Source organism: Micropterus salmoides, unplaced genomic scaffold (genome assembly GCF_014851395.1).
Source record: "Micropterus salmoides isolate LMB-PRFRI ecotype aquatic unplaced genomic scaffold, ASM1485139v1 Ms_hic_scaffold_2, whole genome shotgun sequence".
Classification (NCBI taxonomy): Eukaryota; Metazoa; Chordata; class Actinopteri; order Centrarchiformes; family Centrarchidae; genus Micropterus; species Micropterus salmoides.
In genome coordinates this window covers 43,317,877-43,339,459 of record NW_024041150.1, presented here as the reverse complement: position 1 = coordinate 43,339,459, position 21,583 = coordinate 43,317,877, and the positions used below count along the sequence as shown (strand labels likewise).

Genomic DNA, 21,583 nt, shown 5'->3' with positions numbered 1-21,583 from the left:
CGTCAGACCTCAGCTCACTGGAGTCAACAGGAGGAAGTTGCTGCTGTGGTTTAGATGCAGGTGCACAACCAAGTGTCTTTGGTCTGCTGAGTGCATCTTTTACTTTACTTTATTCACTTAATTTACCTTTTATTTACAATAAAACAAACAGATCAACTATGTTTAAGACCCAACAGTAGAACTGTCTCTACATGTTGATGTATTGGGTGTGAGCAGAATGTACAGAGATCTGTACATTTATAATTTATATGTCATCCTTCAAGTGTTAAAAGAAAACAGTAAACTGGACGACCACAGAGCTGTTAGCTTCTGTTAGCAGATTCATCGCAGGGCACAAAACCAACACTGTCATTAACCTAAAGAGACCACAATGAGTCTGAAAACTGTATGATTTTAAATTTGATTTATTTTGATAAACATTTATATCATCTCCTCATTTCAGAAAAATTTCCTCACAAGGTCTAAAATTCAACTTGGTCCTCACACATAAGAATAAGAACGCACACTCACTGTCCCTGAAAACCAGAATCAATAAAACATTGTTACCTCTGCTGCGTCTGATTGGCTGATGTAGGTTTGTGATGTCATCATCCCCAGCTTCTTCTTCAGCTGAATGAACCAAAATGAGCAGAAATTTAAATCAAGGAAGATCATGTTATTCAGTCAAAAGCTCCACAGCTCACTAAATGGACCCTGTGGTGAGATTGTTTTATTAACAGCAGCAATGTGATTTATGAGAATCCTGATGGACGTCTGACTTAAAGAAACAGTTTGTAACTTGTTATTATTTGTACGTCCAGAAGTGTTAATGGAAACTTTAAATGTGAACTGCATCACATGGATTAACAAGTGTTAATAGAAACATCTGTGTCCAACCTTTAGGTTTCCTGTGGAGGCATCGTCTCACCAGTAGAACCAGAACACGAGAGATTGAACAGCAGACCAGAACACAGAGAGATGAGAAGAGGAGGAACCAGGAGGAGAGGTGGTTGAAGCAGGACTTGTAGTGGTGGGTTTCTCTAAAACGAACAATTATAATTAAAGGCACAGAAAATAAAATAAATTGATAAATTATTCAACAGCATGCTAACAGAAAGACACAAAGAAGTGAATTCATAATGTCCGTCTGGTTTAAGTAGAGTATCAAATGGCAGGTTAAACTCAGAAACAGATTTCACTCTTGTTTCTTTGCAGATTGCAAAGTTAGAAATGTTGTCACATCATGAATCATCTCTGCTGTCCTGAAACCTGCTGAACTCAATGTAGAAAACAAAACCAGGTCATTTTGAGAATTATCTTTGAGCGCCTCACCTGTGACAGAGATCCAGCTGGATGGAGACTCTCCACGACCTCTGATGTTACACTTGTAGTGTCACGATCGTGGTGTGGAGGCAGGTTGGAGAACCCAAACGCAGGACACAGAGCGGGGCAGGTATGGTACAACGAAGGGTTTTAATAAACAAACAAAAGCGAGCACACTTACAGGTGAGTGGCTGAATAACTGAAATCCAAAAGTACCGGGAGACGAGTCAAGACGAGACGAGACAAGCAAGGCTGGTTACAGGCAGAGAGTACACACACGACAGACTGGGGGGGTAACATGAACAATGACCGGACAAGGACAAGACAGAAACACCAGGTATATATACACAGGGACTAACGAGCAGGGCGGGAGCAACACAGGTGACAGACATGAGACTAACGAGGCAGAGAGAGAGAGCAGAGGAAAACAGAGACTTGACATGACAAGCAGACTATATAACAGATACTGGACACTAGACAGGACAGAACCCAAAACTCAACATACCAAGGCAGATACCAAACTCAAAAGTAAACACAAAGGATGGCCAACCGGCAGAGCGTGACATGTAGAGGCCTTCATCAGACTTGTTAACATGGTGGATGGTCATGTGACCTGTAGGCTCAGTCCTGATGAGGGAGCCATCTTTATAGAAACCAGCTGGGAGGTTGGAGGGAGGGGTCCTTGTTTTACAGTGCAGAGTGACATCATGTCCCTCCATCACAGGGGAGGACAGGACTCTGCAGGATCACTGGTCCATCTTAACACAGAGACAAACTACAGCATTCAGACAGCCCTTCTTCACTCGTGTTCCTCCTCAGCATCCATCCAGCAGAGCTGTCGTCCTCCTCACAGCTCAGAGAGACAGACTGTCCTTCAAAACAGCTGAGAGCTGCTGGGACTCACAGTCAGAGAGGCTGGAGGGACATATTTACATTTTTAGCTAAATGACCAGATGTCTCACAGTGAAAGCTTGACACTTTGTTGGGAACGACAGTATAGACTAAACTAACCAGCACCATGTGGTTACTAACACACTGGGCAACAGTACTTTTCCCCCCCTAGCTTGGACATCAGTGGCACAGTTGGACTAGTCTTTATTTTTATTATTTGTTTTCAACCAGCCCAGAGAGGTTAGCTTGGTAATCATTAATTAATAATTATGAATGATAATAATTCAAAATGGAAATTAGTAAACATACCATTGATTTATCACTATGTCTTAATACAGTAAAGATATATGACAGAACATGATGCAGTGAGGCTCTCAGATATTCTGTGTCACTTTCAGGTATGTTTTCTTCTGTAGATCAACTTTTCTCGTTTAATACCACCCCTGCTGACTCAACACACATGATTTAGTCTTCCCTCTTTTGTGTCTTTGTTTGGGGGACGTAACCTCTTTACACATGCACACATTACTCTCAACACAACCCCTTCTCATCTCAGGCGTCACCCATGCTTTGAGACATCGTAGTTATTTTACCAAAAAGTTCCTTTCAGCGGATGAAACGATGCAGTTTGCTGGTGCATTGCAACACAAAGGAGGCTAACCCTACTGTGTGCACAGCTGCAGAGTTTGCTGGTCGACATGCATATTTTATAACGTTACACGATGGCGGCACATGCAGATGCAACGGCCCCTCGCTGTTGACCTTGATATTAAATGACTTAGCTTTAGGCACAAACTTCTGTGATGGTTAAGGTTAGGGTAAGGCGCTTCGGGGGACTGTCAACGCCTTAAACATAAACTTCGTTAGTGGCCGGAAGCGCTACTAGTGTCAAATACCGATGCGCCTGGAGGCGTCTCATACACACACCGAAGGATACCTTTTGCGTCAAATAACTACACTTTGCCACCCTTTCTCCAAGCATGGATATGTGACGAGAGATGTCTGAGAGAAGAACGGGCTGCCCAACAACAACATATTTAGGGTTCCTACTCTTTTCTAGAGATCATTTTCCAGGACTTCTGATTTTAAGGCTGTGCAGTCTATGGCTATAACTTAACTATGAAATAATTGAAATAACTGTTGCTTATTTTCTTTTTACCGTTTATTTATTGCCTTGTCTTAATGCTATGTTATAATATTGTTAGTTTTTATAGTATTGCCTTTGTATTATGTTTTGTTTCTTTTGGAAAGTGTTTGTCACACTGTGGGGGTGTCTGCTCTGTTTAGTTAGTTAGTTCTCAGTCAGTTTGTTTTATTTTTAATCTTTTCTGTATCTGTTATTTTGTCTCTGTTTTGTGTTTCAGTCCTGTCTGTGTGTCTTGTTGGGGGGTCTGTTTGTGTAGTTCTGGTCCGATTTGTTTAGTATTATTCTGATTTTGATTGTTCTGCTTTAGTCTGTTCTCGTTACTCAGTTTATTATTCAGTTTGCCTCTCTGGCCTGTTTTAGTTTTGTCCTATTATGTTTAGTTTATTTCCTGCATACAGATTTGCTTCTGTCGGTTCCCCCAGCAATTCTTCTGCCTGCTTTTCTGCTAAGTGCTCTGAGTTCCAGTTAGTGACTTGTCTTGTGTTTTGCATCTGTTAGTATCTGTCAGTTCTCCCCTGCTGTCACTCTACCTATCTGTGTGCTTGATTTGTCCCTCATGTCTTTCACCTGTGTATCCCCTCCCAGCTCGTTAGCCCATGTGTATATGTGATTGCTTCTTTCCTTAGTCTGTGTCTGGTCATTGCAGCGTGTATACGCTCTGGCTCGTTTTATAGTGTTTAGCCTGCATTGCTCATCCTGTTTCCCTGCAAGAGCTTTTCTTTTTAACCACTGCTGTCTGAACACCAATAACTGAAGGACCACAGTGATGTTAGATAACAGCCTACAATTTTGCTGACAAATCCCAGCATTCTTTTGAACCTTACTAACATCACTGTGGTTAGTATCTACTGTGGTTAGTATCTATCTAAGTCTATCGCACAGACTGTGACTTCATGTCCCGCCGCACCTTTTGCGATGTGGCGCCTTTCAGCCACTATTTGAGCACATTTTATGGCATGAATGGATTTTCCGTTTCGTTGCTTTATGAAGTTAATTTAGATCAATGTTTGGAACACGTTTGAGTGTGTTAAATAAATTAATCTCATTTTTGAAGTGAGGTGGAACGACCAATTATTCAGTGCCGAGTCTTTTAATGTGGACACACAGCCGAGCTGAAAGAGGCTGATATTTTCATACAGCTCATAAGAACACTTCAAATCAACGCAGCTGCAGCTGTGCTACTTACGACTATGTCGTATTTCTATAGTGTCATAGTTTGTTCTTCCTCTGTAAAATATGACGCTCTGATGCCAGTAGACTTGCAAGTCTGTGATTGGTCATCTGCTGCTAACACCGCCTCTTAAATGTGAACGCGCTCCTGGCTGCATTAGGAAACCCTGGGTTGATTTACTGAGTTGATAACCAGCTTTGTGGGACCGCTTATGTAGATCGTAATTATTAGTGTCAGTGAAGCCAGATAACGGAAATATATCCTTGGTGTGTTGAACATGGTTGGACTCGCTTCGTGGTGCAGCCCCGGCAGTAAATAAAAACTAACCCCATAGTTTCCACGTGTTAACGCGGTGCACAAATTAAAGTCCAATATGCAACACAAGCTGCAGTGAGCTGTTACTGTGAGTGAATTAAAGACAATAATGATTCTAATGAGTGGTTTTATTTAAAGTGTGGAAGAGGGACGGCTGTCACAGACTGAGTCGTGCCACTCAGGCTGAAAGGGAACAAGAACAAACAGACTTTAGATCATCAAACATTTTGTCACACATCCAGAGAAGAAGCACAATGAAGCTCTTCATTACTTTCCTGTAACGGAAAATGAAACAAGTCCTGTCACCAAGTATCTCAGAGTGGAAAGCTACTAAAAGAGACAAAAGGTAGCCTATCTTTAGTGAAGGTGGAGCAGTTATTGTAACATAAACTCAGTCCTGCTGATGTTTCAGGTCTGCAGACAAAAGGAGAAAGTTCTCGGCTCTTCCAGTGGTTCTTTAACTTGATGATCATCTTTTCAAAAAATATAGTTACACAAGAACATGATTTGTTTTCTGTTAACTTTATGAAAACAAGCAGCGCTGTAGCTCATGTTTCACCATCATGGTCCTAGCCTGACCCCTAGTGACCATTTCAGACAACTGCACCTACAGGTTTGTTCAGAAAAGGTGTTTTGATAATTAATTTGATGTAGTTTGTATCCTGGAAATAGAGCTGGTGACGTTTAACTGTGTTCAGGATAATTACAAGTTATTTACTTGATGACATACCTACCTCAGTGCACTCTGCTTGTGCGATTGTTGCACATGAACATGTGTTTTGGGGGATTTATAGGTTTTGGAGGGGGGCCTGAAGGGAGGGGTTGGGTACTTTTAAAATGTAGCTGACTCTTGCTGGTTTCTCGGATGTTGCCGACCGCAGCTGTCATAGATAAAGACACTACTCTGAACATGTATTTCTGATAATTCACCGTTGGGAATAAACTAGGAGTTAGAAATACACTTCAGTTGTGTAGTTGGAGGTCAGGTCAGCTTAGATTCAACAGGCAGCTGCTCCTCAGCCAGACATCCATCACAGCATTCACCTGAGCAAAGTAGTTGAGGTCTACAGGGGCCTCCTGAAGTGCTGACACGACGTTCACCAACGCCGCACGCCATGTAGCTCCAATCAGACTGTCACCACCTTCACGCTCAGCAAGTAGCTGGTTGTCCTCCTCCTACAAGACGGCCCCTTCCAGGTCAACGCCAACCCCGACACATGTTGTGTAGAAGTAATAAAAGTGTTTTTTGGATTAGGATCCCAATGATGATGTTCAACTGTTCAACACTTGACAAAGAAACATCAGTTTGTCTCACTCAGCCATGTTTTTTTTTTTTGACTTTCGGTGTCATGCACCATCATGCACCTGGAGCGCTTTGAGGTCGGAAGTCAGATATTTCAACTTGGAAAACTTGTCTGAGTTCAGAGCCGTCAGGAACGCAGCATTGGTTTCTGTGCTGAGTTCACAAGTCTGTGTGACTTTTTGGAGGATCTTGGAAAAGACTCACATGAAAAAAGTTCATTTAAGATCACAAATGAACAACTTCTTCTTCTGTTTAGCTGATTGCTCCTGATTGGACAGCATTTTTAGATTAAGTTAACAAACATAAGACAAACTTTATTGACCCCGAAGGGAAATTTGTTTTGCCCTCCGTTCTGCAGCTCCTCAAATACAACACAAAAATAACAATAAAATAGAAATCTCTCAACACAAAGTCTCATGCTACACAACACATGCTCTCCTTTACATGAGACAGGTCCTATATGAATGAATGAATATACACATTCACACCTTCTCACGGTAGCTGCACTTAGTGGCACAACGCATACAGTCTGCACTGCACATCTGACATATTGTCCAACCTTTATGACCAACATCTACGTTACATGCTAGTGTCTATAAGCTTAATAGACGTCGGCACAAATGAGTGTTTCTATTGGTTCAAATGAATGTTTTTTGACCCCCGTAATCTTCATAGCTGTCTGATCCTGACAGGCGACCTGGGATTTGGACTGTACTGTGTCAGGTTACCATGCCAGGCTGTTATATCGTATCTTAGAATACTCTCTAACATTGCATGATAAAACAGAAATAAAATTATTGTTTGACTCAAAACACTAAGTCTACGTAGAAAATGAGTCCTCTGTTGAAGTCTGGAGCAGAGACTATGAAGGTGAGCCTTCCAGCTGAGTGCATTGTCAGTATGTAAACCTGAGTGATGGGTAAGTTTTTGATGACTACAGCCTTTGGGTCAAACACCATCTCCTCAGTATTGGCCACATTTAGCACACAGATAGTTGTCCTCACACCACTGGACACATCCCTAAATTTCTGTATGATAAGCTGCTGGACTTCTGTCCTTGTGCATAAGGCCGAGGATTGCTGTATCATCTGAGAACTTGATCATGTAATTGTCAGAGTGGAGTCTAGTGCAGTCATTAGTGTAAAGTGTAAAAGGTACTGGAGAGCTGACCCTGGCTCAGAGAGAGCATTGTTTACTCTGACCTGTTGAGTACAGTTTGTTAAAAAACTAAAATTCCAATTAAGACTAAAAGAGTCAACATGTTTCAGTTTCTGGATGAGCATGTGAGGCTGCAGAGTGTTAAAAGCTGAAAGCTAAAATCAACAAACAAAATACCCACTAAGCCTCTTCAAGGTGTTTACTGACCAGATGTGAAATGCTGTTAATGCTGCCATCTGTGCCACGTCTCTGCTTCCAAACAAACTGAAAGGGATCTGAAAGCTCACCAACATCTTGCTTAAGAAACGACACCATTATCCTCTCAAGATATTTCATGACAACAGATGTGATTTATTGGTCTGCAAATTTCATTGAGTCAGCGATGGAAAAGAGACGGGCAGCAGAAATAAAGTAGATTCAAAACACCCGAAATGAAAGACTTAAAGTGAGTAGCCTCTAATGAACCATTCAGAAATGCACTGCAGGGCAAGCCCCTCCCGCCAAAGTTCCTTTACTCTGGGAAACTACTACTTTTTAGACCCTGGTCCTTTCGGAGGAAACACAGAGAGTTCGTCCGAACATTCCTAGTTCCCGGGTTTAGTGCCTGCAGTGAAAAAGTGACTTCAGCCAATTGATAATAACATCCATAAAAATGGTAACCATTTGCTAAAATATTGTGCTCTAATGTTATAAGTTGTAACAGAGCCATGTATGTTGGGTGTTTTTGTTAAAATCCATGTTGCCGTATATACAGGATATTGTTATCATTGAGGTGTTCTTGCATAGACGAGCTTTTCCAAAACTTTAGAGAAGCAAGGTAAAATAAAAATTGGTCAGCAATGAAAAGGCTTGGATCCCCTTCCTTAAATAACGGTATGACCTTTGCAACTTTCAGGTCGTAGTGATAATTACAAGAATCAAAAATTATTCTTCTTCTTATTATTATTATTAAATATTTCAGCCCTTATGTCAGTGTTTCCACGGTGATTGACATGCGATAATTCACAACCATTCGGGGAAAACTACCCTAAAAAGTAAATTTGCTTATTTATACAAAATATGTCAATATTAAAAATAATGAAGACCACTTGCTAATAGATATGAAAAGGACCCTCCTGAGTCTTGTCCTTGTGTTTAGTCTGTCTGATCTTCCTATTACCCACATCTCTTTAAAGGAATAGTTAAACGTTTTGGAAACACTCTCTTTCTCTCTGGGAGATGAAATGATTGATCTGGAGTCAGGTTGTGGTTAGCTTAGCTTAACATACAGACTGTAAGCAGGGGGAAGGGTGTTTCGGGTCTTTCCAACATCATACACCTCACTCACCAAGCTGAGGTTGATCAAGCCTCAGCTTGTGCACTAGTAGCAATCTCCCACGGATCAGGAAGTCCTGATGTTGATTTAGATGTTGTTGTTGTTGGCTTCTCTCCGGCCCTGATGAAGCTGATGGTTTGCTTCTTTGGTTTTGACCTCCGACAGCTGGCAATGTCACTACAGATGCTCTCAGAGATGTTCTTGAGCACCTGATCATGACGCCAGATGTATCGACCTTCCCCCAGAGCCTTAGGGCAGCAACTCAAGATGTACTCGAGATGTGCTGCACCCCCCACCATTTCCGGTGGTCTTCAGCACTACAGTGGCAGATAGTTCACCTCAAAGTGGCCGCTGAAACTGTCCTCCCTCCCCCGCCCTCTACGAGTCGTACCCCACAACTATCTCTGCTATTCTTTTGGGGGCTCACGCGGTACACAAAGTAATCCTTGGTCACACCAAAACACTCTCATCGCACTATTCAGGACGGTGCAGTTCAAACCTCACCACTTCGTTCATCCCTGCCTCTCGTCGACGATGCATCACTGATCATCTTTACCACGCTTACTCGGTTCTCAAATCAAAACATCCACCATCCACACATACTTTAGCAAATAAACCCCTTCATTAGACTCCTTTCAGGGCTCCTGCCTCTTCCATCTCTTACCCCCGCATCCACGCGTGGCTGGGCCGTTGAGTCTCGACCCCCGGGTTCCTAGCCACTCCGGCCACCACAACCCAGATCAACCCCCTTCCTCCCTACCTTCTCGACCCCTTAATCCCAACCCTACCTCGGTCAGCCTAGGCCTTTCTGTGCGGAGGTTTGCACGTTTTTCCCGTGTTTGCATGGGTTTGTCATGAGTTGGTGTGTGGTTGTGAAGTGGAGGATTGGCGTCCTTTAATGTTGTGGAGCAGTGGTCCAGTGTGTTAGTGTCCCTGGTGGGACACTTAATATGCTGTCTGTACTTTGGAAGTTCATGGCTGAGGTTTGATTAAAGTCCCCAAGAACAATGAGCAGGGAGTCTGGATGTTTTTTCTCCTCGTTAGTTATCTTTTCTGCCAGGTGTAGTAACGCCTCACTAACACAGGCCTGAGGTGGAATGTAAACAGCGACCAGAACAAACGAGGAAAACTCCACGGTGAATAAAACGGTTTACAGTTTTGTTAAGGGTTTGTTAAGGAGCGGTGGAATAGTGTGAGCTGTTGAAGGTCCAATATTTAAGAGCTCTTCTCTGGTAAATGTTAACAGAGAGGGACGACAGAAAACAGTGTTAATAAACAAAAACACACAAAGCACTACGGAGAGTAATCTAGAGGTGGCACCATCTTAATATTTATCTATCTATATGATATGTTTAATCCCTGTGTCCTGGGTCTACCCCAGGGTCTCCTACTGGGTGGATGTGCCTGGAAAACATCTAAAGGAAGAATTCCAAGAGGATCCTGATAAGATACCTGAACCACCTCAACTGTATATATATATATATAGTATATGCCTGCTTGTGTCTTCAGTCTTTGTTACGTCTTTGTGTCATATGTTGAGTGTTCTTGCCTGTTCCTTGTTCTTTGAATTTCTCTGCCCGTGCTCTGGATTCTTTGGTTTGTTGGATTACTTCAGTTTTGGTCATTGCCTTGTGCTTGATGTACGCCTGTTTTGTTCAGTTTTGTGTTTAATAAATGTTTTTGAACTGCATCCTCGCCTTTTGGTCTGAATTTGGGTCCACACCTCAGTCTTCACTCAGCCAACCCATGACATTACTAATATCACAGAGTACGGTCTAGACCTGCTGAGTACTATGATATAACTGTTGTTGTGAATTGCCGACATATAATCCATCCATCCATCGTCAGGTTCGCGGAGGGCTGGAGCCAATCCCAGCTGACATCGGGCAGAGGTCGCCAGTCCGTCGCAGTGTACTAAATTATGGAATAGCTTTTCCCACCTGGCATCTAACTCCTCCTCATTAAAATGTTACAGAAGATATTTAAAAGCCCATTTTTTTTAGTTTTAAAATTTCTTATATAGAAATGAGATTACTTTTATTCTATGTTCATATTTTTGTTCTTATATTTCTGTTATTGTCATTAAAATTAATTTGTTGATGTTATTTATATATTTTTTTCTATTATTAGTTTGTCATTACTTTATGTAGTAAAATTTTTTTTTCGTACATTATTTGTTTTGTTTTTACTTTGATTATGTGTATAGGTGGAGGCATCAAATAAGCCCATTTGGGGTTTTTTTGCCTTTTCCCACACATTATTTAATTTGGTAATTCTTGCCTTGGTATTTTTTTGTTTATTATTATTTGTTTTTATTGTTATTGTAATTTTTATGTAATTTTAACTGCACAAAATGCAGTAAATCAAAAAATCTATTCTAATCATACCAAGACCAGACAAAGATCCCAAATTCCTGGACAACTGAAGGGAGTAAAACTTTTAAACAATGAGTGCAAATTGCTAACACATATTCTCAAATAGTCTAAAAGAGGGTCTCACTCAAATAATAAGTGATGGATTTATGAAAGGTACAAATACACAATAACGGCCGCCTTGTCCTTGTTTTACTTTGTTACAATGAGCATATAAATAACGATGATGGCTTTGTTCTCTCTTTGGATTCTTATAAAGCATTTTACACGGTTAAACACTCCTTTATTTTCAGGGCTTTGGAACTCAGTGGCTTTAGGGAGAAATTTAGAAACACTACAAAATATTTTAGAAGGACACCAACAGCTCAGTGTCTCTCTCAGGTGGCACCACCCCTCGCTTCGCTATCAACAGAGGTATAAAACAATCCTGCCCCATCTCACTTTCACTCTTCACAGCTGAAATGCTGTCAGTCCTCATCATAAACATTAGACATTGAACAAATATGTCTTTTATTACCAAATAATTATAAGTCAGCTGGCTGACGACACAGCCTTGTTTCTTAAAAATGTTGAGCAGGCAAAGGCTACTGAAATTACAGAACTGTGTGAGTTATTAGCTAAACATGACTGCCACCGTGAGGCAGCAACTGGTATCCTTATTAAAACTACAGTCAAATACTCAGGTACACATATCACCAAACATACTAAGTTAAGTGAAACCTTAAATGTATGACAGATGGTTAAATAATCTTTCTCTTTTTGGTCGCATCTATATAACAAAAATTGAAAGCCTTTTAAGATTGTGGTGTCTGAACAACCACCAATCACTACTCTCCCCTTAGGTCACTGACCCTCTGTCCTGCTGCTACAGTGCTATTTTAAACTGTTATGAGTCAAATGCACATATATTATACACCACAAGATGCATTTAATCAGCCTATTCTCTGTTTATTCCCAACAAAGCTACTAAAGCTATCAATACAATAAACTTTGATTACATCTGGAAAAGAAAACCTCACTATCTGAACTGTAGTGAAAGACTATGAAGATGGTGGACTTCAAGCCACAGACTTTGACTGTATACATGGAGATCCTTTCTAGTAAACAGTGGTAGTATTTGGCGTTTCCAGGCATTTAACAGGATTTGAGGTATTGATTTAATTTTACGCTGTGACTTTGATTTTCCAAAACTATATCTATAAAACTGTCTGCATTACATTCACAAGTGCTGTTGTATTGGAAATTACTGTACAAACACATTTTTACTCCCCCTGATGTAGGCTACCCATTAGTGCAGATTTATTCTCTTTAGAAATAAGTCCCCGTATTTCAATGAATGGATGGAAAACAACATTTGGTCTGTCAACAATTTACTAGACACATATGGAAATTATCTGGTGAAAATTTTATTTTCAAATCCTTTAAGAGAACTCCTCACAGGAGGAATAATTTTGATCAAAATAACTGTATATTATGTGATGAGGAGGACATAGACACCACGGACCACTTGTTTTCCTTCTGCCCGTACAGCTGATGATACACGGGGCAACTCATTGAGCAAACTTGCTGGTGGCAAGTCCGACTATGTTTTCAACGGACAGCAACATGACAGCAACATTGTCCAGCATCGTTGCTTTAAAAGTTGCTCCGTGTATCATCAACGTTCTCCTGTCACATGATTGGCTGGAGCCTACTCTCCAGTCTCCCTTCAGTTTCACTAGACACATCACATTAGGAGTTATAATGAAGAGCAACAACTATGAACTGCTTCTAAATAGCCTACTTTAATTATCTTGGTATCTCATCCACGAATGTAAATGTATAAAAAACAGCCTTTATTTACTGTCTTCAAAAAAATTTATTTGCACAAATCCCTGTATGAAATAGAAAAAATGCCTTAAAATTAACTGAAGTCCCTTTACCACTTGTTAGTTTGTTTATTTTCGTTTTTATTTTGTCATTTTCTTCTCTACTGTGTGCTTTGTTTCTTGTAAACAACAACACCGTTGCAACCGTTCATTGTGCCAAATATTGTTGAACATTTTATAGCCTATATAAAAATAAAAACAAATACCCCTATGGGGAATTCAGTAACACCAAAGAGGCCAGTTATGCCGTCCCTCCCGCTAGAAAGCCAATCTGATCTGCTTTGACCAAACAGTCTATATCTTTGGCTTTGACCAAACTACAGCTACAGAGCAGGAAGAAGAACTCAGTCTGGTCTCAGCTCCATCAGCTGCTGCATCTCTGCTGTCATGTTCACTTTAACATCAGAGCTGCTCCTTACTTTGTTCGCAAGTTCATGGATCTTTGTTCTGTGTCAAGGTAAGAGGAGTGAGTGTGCCATGTGCTTTGGTATAAAGAGGAAGAAAGTTTTTGTTTTATACAACAGCATAAAACCCAGATATCAGAAGACGATGGTAGAACAGCTGATCCGCGGGAGTTTTCCGTATTTAGACAGATGTTGTTGCCACTCTGGGTAGACTGAGTTGGTACAGGGGTACAGTTGAAACACCTTAAATAACTCAAGTGCGCAACAAGACTGATCTGTGATTTTGGGTTTACACATGCATATTAGCGTCCTCTTGGTGGGACATTTGGAAGTATGCGCGTCTCCAGTCTGAAGATATCGGCGAAAGATTTTTTTTATATGACTTAGGCTACATTTCAGTAAACCTTAATCTGTGCTCTAAAAATTGACATATATTGCATGACTTTGTTTCATGATCGTCTTCAAATCTAAAGAAATGTTCGAGGTGGTCAGTAAAATCCTAATGAGGCACATGCTGTTCAGATGCACGATGTAAGATTACAGATTAACAGTTAATCTTGCTGTTTGCAATTGTTCAACGTTTTTTCTGATTAAAAGAAACTTTTTACCTGTTATTCAAATAGAACTGTTGCTTCTGTTATTTTTAACTTACTATTAAAATGATGAACTGAAATGCAAAAACGCTTCTTGTGTTTATGAGATAATTGCGGCGAAATATGAAATACTTTTGGATGTTATTGATTATTCATATTTTAGTAAACAAGTACAGGAAATATCATATGAAAAAACTTCTTTTCAGCCCAAAGTTTTGATGTGGTAATGGAAAAAGCAAAAAGTGTACCAACTGTATCCAGTCTACCTATTTCTTGCTCATTTGCAAACATAAATAAAACGGGTAGTTTTATATTAAAGCTGCAAGCAGCGTTGGGTGAGCCATCACGCCATGACAGCAGCCGGAGGTTGGGAGACGTGCCCTGAATTGGAGCACCTCTTGGACGGTCAGGAGGTATTTAAACGTCACTTCCTGTGTCCCCCAGGTGCCGCTAGACACCTCCCGCTAATTATATTTTGTACAGCAGTAAGTGAAGTGTGGACAACGCAGTGAAAATGCCATGTAAATCAAATTATTTTTGTCAGAAAAGGGCTTATTTCCTGTTACCAGTGGGTGACGCTATGATGTTGAGTGAATGTAGATGTATTCAGAGCGGGACTCTTATCAACCCTGTAAAGTTTGGTACAGATCTGAGCATGGACACTGATTCCAGCAGGTGGCGCTATGAGGTTGAGTGAATTTTGACCTGTAGATATGTTCAAGGCGTGACCCTTATTAAATGTATGAAATCTGGTAGAGATATGAGCATGTACAGTGAAATTTCAAGAACTTTGTGTGTCATGGCGAAGCATCGAACATTGACGCCATGCCAATGACATTCACATAGCATCATAAATGTCTTAAGGATGTTGTGAGACTGTTTCGATCAGGTGAGGCAAATATGTAGGAGTAGTACAGAACAGCATGAAACTTGACACTCCCGTTGCCAGCAGGTGGCGCTGTGACATTGAGTGTTTGTTGGCATATGGATGTGTTTAGGGCAGGACTCTCATCATACATGTACAGTTTGGTGCAGATATGATCACGTACACGGAAGTTATAACAACATCCTGTTTCATGGCAAATCACCAATTTTGAACGCCACGCCACGGACACGCCCATTGACAAAAACTCACAGATAGCACAACTTTTCATCGTCAATGCCTTTAGAAGGCACAGCAGAAATTTGAAGTAGATTGGATTAATTCCCTTGGAGGAGTTTGTTAAAGTACACACCCTGGAAACTGAGAAAAATGGGTTAAAATCACACATTCAATTCAAAATGGCTAAGTTCCTACTAGGTTTATGGTATGGGTTCTTGTGGCTTTTTTGTGTGTTTGATATGGTACATGTCCCCACAACGTAGGTTTAACTAGGTGCAGGAGCAAATTTTTAAACGAGATAACCACCTTTTTTTCGTTTGTCGTTTCAAACCAAAAACCAAGAAACGGAAAAAAAAGTTTCTGAATCGAAAAACGAAAACTGACTAAACCAAATTCAAACAACGGTCCGATTTTGGTTTTTTGAAATTCCTATTTTCATTTCTCCATTTCAAGATAGACTTAATAAAGACAGGTGAAAGACAAGGTCAAAGTTGATTAAAAAGCCAAAGTAGTCATCCATCTACATCCACTTATTCGGGGTCGGGTTGTGGGGGCAGCAGCTCCAGCAGGGGACCCCAAACTTCTCTTTCCCGAGCCACATTTACCAGCTCTGTCACATGTTTGCAGTAAAGTGAGTGCAATACCGCCCCCACTGCTCCGATTCTCCGGCCAGTCTCCTGCTCCAGTCTCCCCTCACTCGTGAACAAGACCCCGAGGTACTTGAACTCCTTCACTTGGGGTAAGGACTCATTCCCTACTTGGAGTTGGCACTCCACCAGTTCCCCGCTGAGAACCATGGTCTCAGATTTAGATGTGCTAATCCTGATCACAACCGCTTCACACTCTGCTGCGAACCAATCCAGTGAGAGCTGAAGGTCATGGACCGATGATGCCATCAGGACCATATCATCCGCAAAAAGCGGAGAGAGATCCCAAGCCCACCGAACCGCAGCCCCTCCTCGCCACGACTATGCCTCGATATCCTGTCCATGAATATCACAAACAGGATTGGTGACAAAGCGCAGCCCTGGCGAAGGCCAACCCTCACCTGGAAAGAGACACAGCTCTCGCTTTGGATGTACAGGGATTGGATAGCCCTGAGAAGGGCTAGCATTTCTGGGTGGTTCTCATCAATCCCTGGGGCGTTGCCACTGTGGAGTTGTTTGACTACCTCAGTGACTTCCTCCAGTCACATAATAATGAAAAATTCTTGCCTGATAATAGTTTCTTTAGCTGCCCATGACCTGTAGTAGCCTATTAACCCACATGTGCTGTTACCACCAGTAACTGCAGGTGTAACCTGCACAATAATGTTGAAAATACATAATAGCAGACTGTATTAAAAAAATGGTTAGTTTATATTTCCTGACGATCAGAATATAGGCTAATAAAAGCGTTATACTAAATATTTTGTGAAATTGAAAATTGCTAATTAAACCATAAAAAAAAGTCTGTCCCTCGCAGCGTTTGCTTAGAGAAATTCTGGCCCTTATTTTTCTTATTCTTTCCATGTTTTTGTGCAGACAATTTCTTTAGCAGACTTCTCTCTCTGGTGAATATAGTTTATATTATTTATAAAAATATACATGTACTTGGTAGAATTTGAAGCTGGATGTGTTTGTAACCTCCTGAAGTTTATTTTGACTGAACTAGTGAAAAGTGTCATCACCACATACGGGAATATTCAAGCTCTGTTCCTCTCCAGCACTGTAGTTTACTGTGTGGACGAATAGACAGCAGAGACCAACATGTGTCCTCTCCCCTCTCGTGGTGTCTGTCCATGCAGATCCAGCAGCTTCATTTGTCTCTCTGAGAAGTAAAGCAGTTTCATACTGTAGGGACTCGAACTCGAACTTGAAATGCTGCTGAGTTCACATGTGCTGTTTTATAGAGACCTGATCTCTGCTGCTTCCATCAAAAGATGTTTGAACAACAGGAAACATTACAAGTCCTGACTGGAGGCTTTTCTCTTTCTGTTCAGAGACACAGGAGGTGAAGGTGAAGCCTGGAGAGGACGTCACTCTTCAGTGTCAGAGTCACAGAGGTGCTGACATCTCACTGATAGGGTGGAGCAGAACTGACCTGAAGCCAGATGACAGTTTTGTCTTCCTCTTCAGAGACGGTGGCTCAAATGAAAACAACCAGCATCCATCTTTTCGTGGTCGAGTGAATCTGAGAGATCCAGAGATGAAGAACGGAGACGCTTCTGTAATTCTGAAGAACGTCGACATCAACGACACTGGAACATATGAGTGTCAGATTAGAGAAGGAAACAAGGAAGGCAAATCTGATCCCAGCAGCGTCATCAAGTTGACAGTGACAGGTGAGCGTGTAGAGCTCAGAGTGTCTCTGAGTAGAGCTCAACGTCTCTTTGTCTCTCAGGTGAGCACGTAGAGCTCAGAGTGTCTCTTTGTCTCTCAGATGAGCATGTAGAGCTCAGAGTGTCTCTGAGTAGAGCTCAACGTCTCTTTGTCTCTCAGGTGAGCACGTAGAGCTCAGAGTGTCTCTGAATAGAGCTCAGAGTGTCTCTTTGTCTCTCAGATGAGCATGTAGAGCTCAGAGTGTCTCTGAGTAGAGCTCAACGTCTCTTTGTCTCTCAGGTGAGCACGTAGAGCTCAGAGTGTCTCTGAATAGAGCTCAGAGTGTCTCTTTGTCTCTCAGATGAGCATGTAGAGCTCAGTGTCTCTCTGTCTCTCAGGTGAGCGTGTAGAGCTCAGTGTCTCTTTGTCTCTCATGTGAGCGTGTAGAGCTCAGAGTGTCTCTTTGTCTCTCAGGTGAGCGCGTAGAGCTCAGAGTGTCTCTTTGTCTCTCAGGTGAGCGCGTAGAGCTCAGAGTGTCTCTTTGTCTCTCAGGTGAGCACGTAGAGTTCAGAGTGTCTCTTTGTCTCTCAGGTGAGCGCGTAGAGCTCAGATTGTCTCTCTGTCTCTCAGGTGAGTGTGTAGAGCTCAGAGTGTCTCTTTGTCTCTCAGGTGAACGCGTAGAGCTCAGAGTGTCTCTCTGTCTCTCAGGTGAGTGTGTAGAGCTCAGAGTGTCTCTTTGTCTCTCAGGTGAGTGTGTAGAGCTCAGAGCGTCTCTCAGGTGAGTGTGTAGAGCTCAGAGTGTCTCTTTGTCTCTCAGGTGAGCGTGTAGAGCTCAGTGTCTCTTTGTCTCTCAGGTGAGCGTGTAGAGCTCAGAGTGTCTCTTTGTCTCTCAGGTGAGCGCGTAGAGCTCAGAGTGTCTCTTTGTCTCTCAGGTTAGCGCATAGAGCTCAGAGTGTCTCTCAGGTGAGCGCGTAGAGCTCAGAGTGTCTCTTTGTCTCTCAGGTGAGTGTGTAGAGCTCAGAGTGTCTCTTTGTCTCTCAGGTGAACGCGTAGAGCTCAGAGTGTCTCTCTGTCTCTCAGGTGAGCGTGTAGAGCTCAGAGCGTCTCTTTGTCTCTCAGGTGAGCGCGTAGAGCTCAGAGTGTCTCTCTGTCTCTCAGGTGAGCATGTAGAGCTCAAAGCATCTCTCAGGTGAGTGTGTAGAGCTCAGAGTGTCTCTCTGTCTCTCAGGTGAGCGTTTAGAGCTCAGAGTGTCTCTTTGTCTCTCAGGTGAGCGTGTAGAGCTCAGAGTGTCTCTTTGTCTCTCAGGTGAGTGTGTAGAGCTGAGAGCGTCTCTTTGTCTCTCAGGTGAGCGCGTAGAGTTCAGAGTGCCTCTCTGTCTCTCAGGTGAGCGCGTAGAGCTCAGATTGTCTCTCTGTCTCTCAGGTGAGTGTGTAGAGCTCAGAGTGTCTCTTTGTCTCTCAGGTGAGCGCATAGAGCTCAGAGTGTCTCTTTGTCTCTCAGGTGAGCGCGTAGAGCTCAGAGTGTCTCTTTGTCTCTCAGGTGAGCGCGTAGAGTTCAGAGTGTCTCTCTGTCTCTCAGGTGAGCGCGTAGAGCTCAGATTGTCTCTCTGTCTCTCAGGTGAGTGTGTAGAGCTCAGAGTGTCTCTCTGTCTCTCAGGTGAGCGTGTAGAGCTCAGAGTGTCTCTCTGTCTCTCAGGTGAGCGTGTAGAGCTCAGAGTGTCTCTTTGTCTCTCAGGTGAACGCGTAGAGCTCAGAGTGTCTCTCTGTCTCTCAGGTGAGCGTGTAGAGCTCAGAGCGTCTCTTTGTCTCTCAGGTGAGCGCGTAGAGCTCAGAGTGTCTCTCTGTCTCTCAGGTGAGCGTGTAGAGCTCAGAGCGTCTCTTTGTCTCTCAGGTGAGCGCGTAGAGCTCAGAGTGTCTCTCTGTCTCTCAGGTGAGCATGTAGAGCTCAGAGCGTCTCTCAGGTGAGTGTGTAGAGCTCAGAGTGTCTCTTTGTCTCTCAGGTGAGCGTTTAGAGCTCAGAGTGTCTCTTTGTCTCTCAGGTGAGCGTGTAGAGCTCAGAGTGTCTCTTTGTCTCTCAGGTGAGTGTGTAGAGCTGAGAGCGTCTCTTTGTCTTTCAGGTCAGCGTGTAGAGCTCAGAGTGTCTCTTTGTCTCTCAGGTGAGCGTGTAGAGCTCAGAGTGTCTCTTTGTCTCTCAGGTGAAGCTGCTTCCTGGTAGTTGAGCTGAGAAACATCACAGATCAGATGTTTGTGTTTTAGAAAGATGTTGCTGATGAGACTTTAGAGGAAACAGCTGCTACGAGTCATGTGATCAAAGTGCAGTAGATAATGTCTGACATTCTGTTCACCTGCTGACAGCTGATACCTCACACCTGTTTCTGCTCTGCAGGTCACACAGCTGGACACAAGGAGGGAGGAGACAAGGAGATAAATGTTGGACTGATGGTCGGTCTGCCAGTTATTGCTGTGCTTCTTGTTGCTCTTGCTGTTCATTTTATGGCCTAAAACAGTGATTCCCAAAGTTTGGTGCACACACCCCTTGGGGATGCGCGCCAGGAAAAATGTAATGGCGGTGTAATAGTGTAATAACTACAACAATTATTTTGTGGAATTTTTCATGAAATAAAAACCTGAATTGAAACTTTCAGTTGTAAATTTAATTTAAAATAAAAAACGTTAATAGTGTGCTGGGCATGTTAATACAGTAATTCATTAACAATTATTTTATCTCATGATAATGAAGTTTTTATTATTATTATTTTGAAAGTCTGTTGCTCACTGGCTATGGATACAGAAATAAATAAAAGACAAACAAAAGCAAAACAAGCGATCAAATGCCATAGTGGATAGCTACACACTGCATGCTGATTAGCATTGGGGAAGATATCAGTCTTCGGAACGTTCTTAAAATCATAACCTAGTCGCTTGGCCCCTCGGAGTCGCGGAGTGCAATAACATCTGGTTTGCAAACACTTTAAACAAATAATGTGCTTTTTACCAGCAGTATTCCCTTTACACAGAAGCAATAAAAAAATTATTTTAAATCTCAACTTAAACATTAATGTAATCAAATCAAATACAAAACCAAAGCTATTTGCCACTGCCAGGGCATTACCTTTTATTTTGCTTATTAAAAGTTAGAGTATAGAGCCACGATCATAACATCAGGTACCTTCTGCAACATGTTAACATAGAGCAGCATAAACGATAGTTACGTACTCTAACTTCAGATTCAATGAGTATAGGCCTGTACGAAATAGAACAGTCAATGTTCAGTAGCAAGTGTCCCATTAAGCTGCGGTCACACCGAAAGCGAATTTCATATTCACCTCGCTTTACTCGCACGAGTTTGACCGCAGGACATTTTGAGTGTTCACACACAACGCGTTTTAAGCGAATAATCACAGCCCACGGATTCTACTGCTACAGGTGAAACGCGAAAAATTAGCATATCGTGCAAATATTCATTTATTTCAGTAATTCAACTTAAAAGGTGAAACTAATATATTTTACTATACTATACTATAATATATTTTGATTATTGCGTACAGCTTATGAAAACACCAAATTCACCTGCAAAGGGTTCCTGTGCCTTTAATTAGTCTCTCAGTCTGGTTCAGTGGAAATCACAACATGGGGAAGACTGCTGACCTGACAGTTGTGCAGAAAACCATCATTGACACCCTCCACAAGGAGGGAAAAGCTAAAAAGGTAATTGCAAAAGAAGTTGGATGTGCTGTGTCAAGGCACATTAATAGAAAGTTAAGTGGAAGGGAAAAGTGTGGAAGAAAAAGGTGCACAAGCAGCAGGGATGACAGGAGGATTGTCAGGAAAAGGCCATTCAAATGTGTGGGGGAGCTTCAGAAGGAGTGGACTGAGGCTGGAGTTACTGCATCAAGAGTCAGCACACACAGACGGGTCCTGGACATGGGCTTCAAATGTCGTATTCCTCTTGTCAAGCTGCTCCTGAACAACAACGTCAGAAGCGTCTTACCTGGACTAAAGAAAAAAAGAACTGGTCTGTTTCTCAGTGGTCCAAAATCCTCTTTTCTGATGAGAGCACATTTTGCTTCTCATTTTCCAGCAGGACTTGGCACCTGCCCACACTGTCAAAAGTACCAAAACCTGGTTCAATGACCATGGGATTACTGTGCTTGATTGGCCAGCAAACTCGCCTGACCTGAACCCCATAGAGAATCTATGGGGCATTGCCAAGAGAAAGAGGGAAAGAGACCGAACAATGCAGAAGAGCTGAAGGCCGCTATTGAAGCATCCTGGTCTTCCGTAACACCTCAGCAGTGCCACAGGCTGATAGCATCCATGCCACGCCGCACTGAGTACATAT

General features: G+C 42.2%; 1 protein-coding gene and 1 long non-coding RNA gene across 2 annotated transcripts; one reads left to right on the top strand and one right to left on the bottom strand.

Moving 5' to 3' along the window:
* Positions 1-388: 388 nt before the first annotated feature.
* Positions 389-1,342, bottom strand: LOC119911703. Its single transcript, XR_005445986.1, has 2 exons — positions 1,312-1,342; positions 389-1,019 (listed from the first exon to the last, which is right to left on the bottom strand). It is a non-coding gene; the product is annotated as an uncharacterized LOC119911703 (long non-coding RNA).
* An 11,777-nt stretch (positions 1,343-13,119) lies between these two features.
* Positions 13,120-19,923, top strand: LOC119911652 (V-set domain containing T-cell activation inhibitor 1-like). Its single transcript, XM_038730609.1, has 3 exons — positions 13,120-13,299; positions 16,923-17,264; positions 19,628-19,923. Exons 1-3 carry the CDS (start codon positions 13,230-13,232, stop codon positions 19,741-19,743), a joined length of 528 nt encoding a protein of 175 aa, XP_038586537.1. The 5' UTR covers positions 13,120-13,229; the 3' UTR covers positions 19,744-19,923.
* Positions 19,924-21,583: the final 1,660 nt, after the last annotated feature.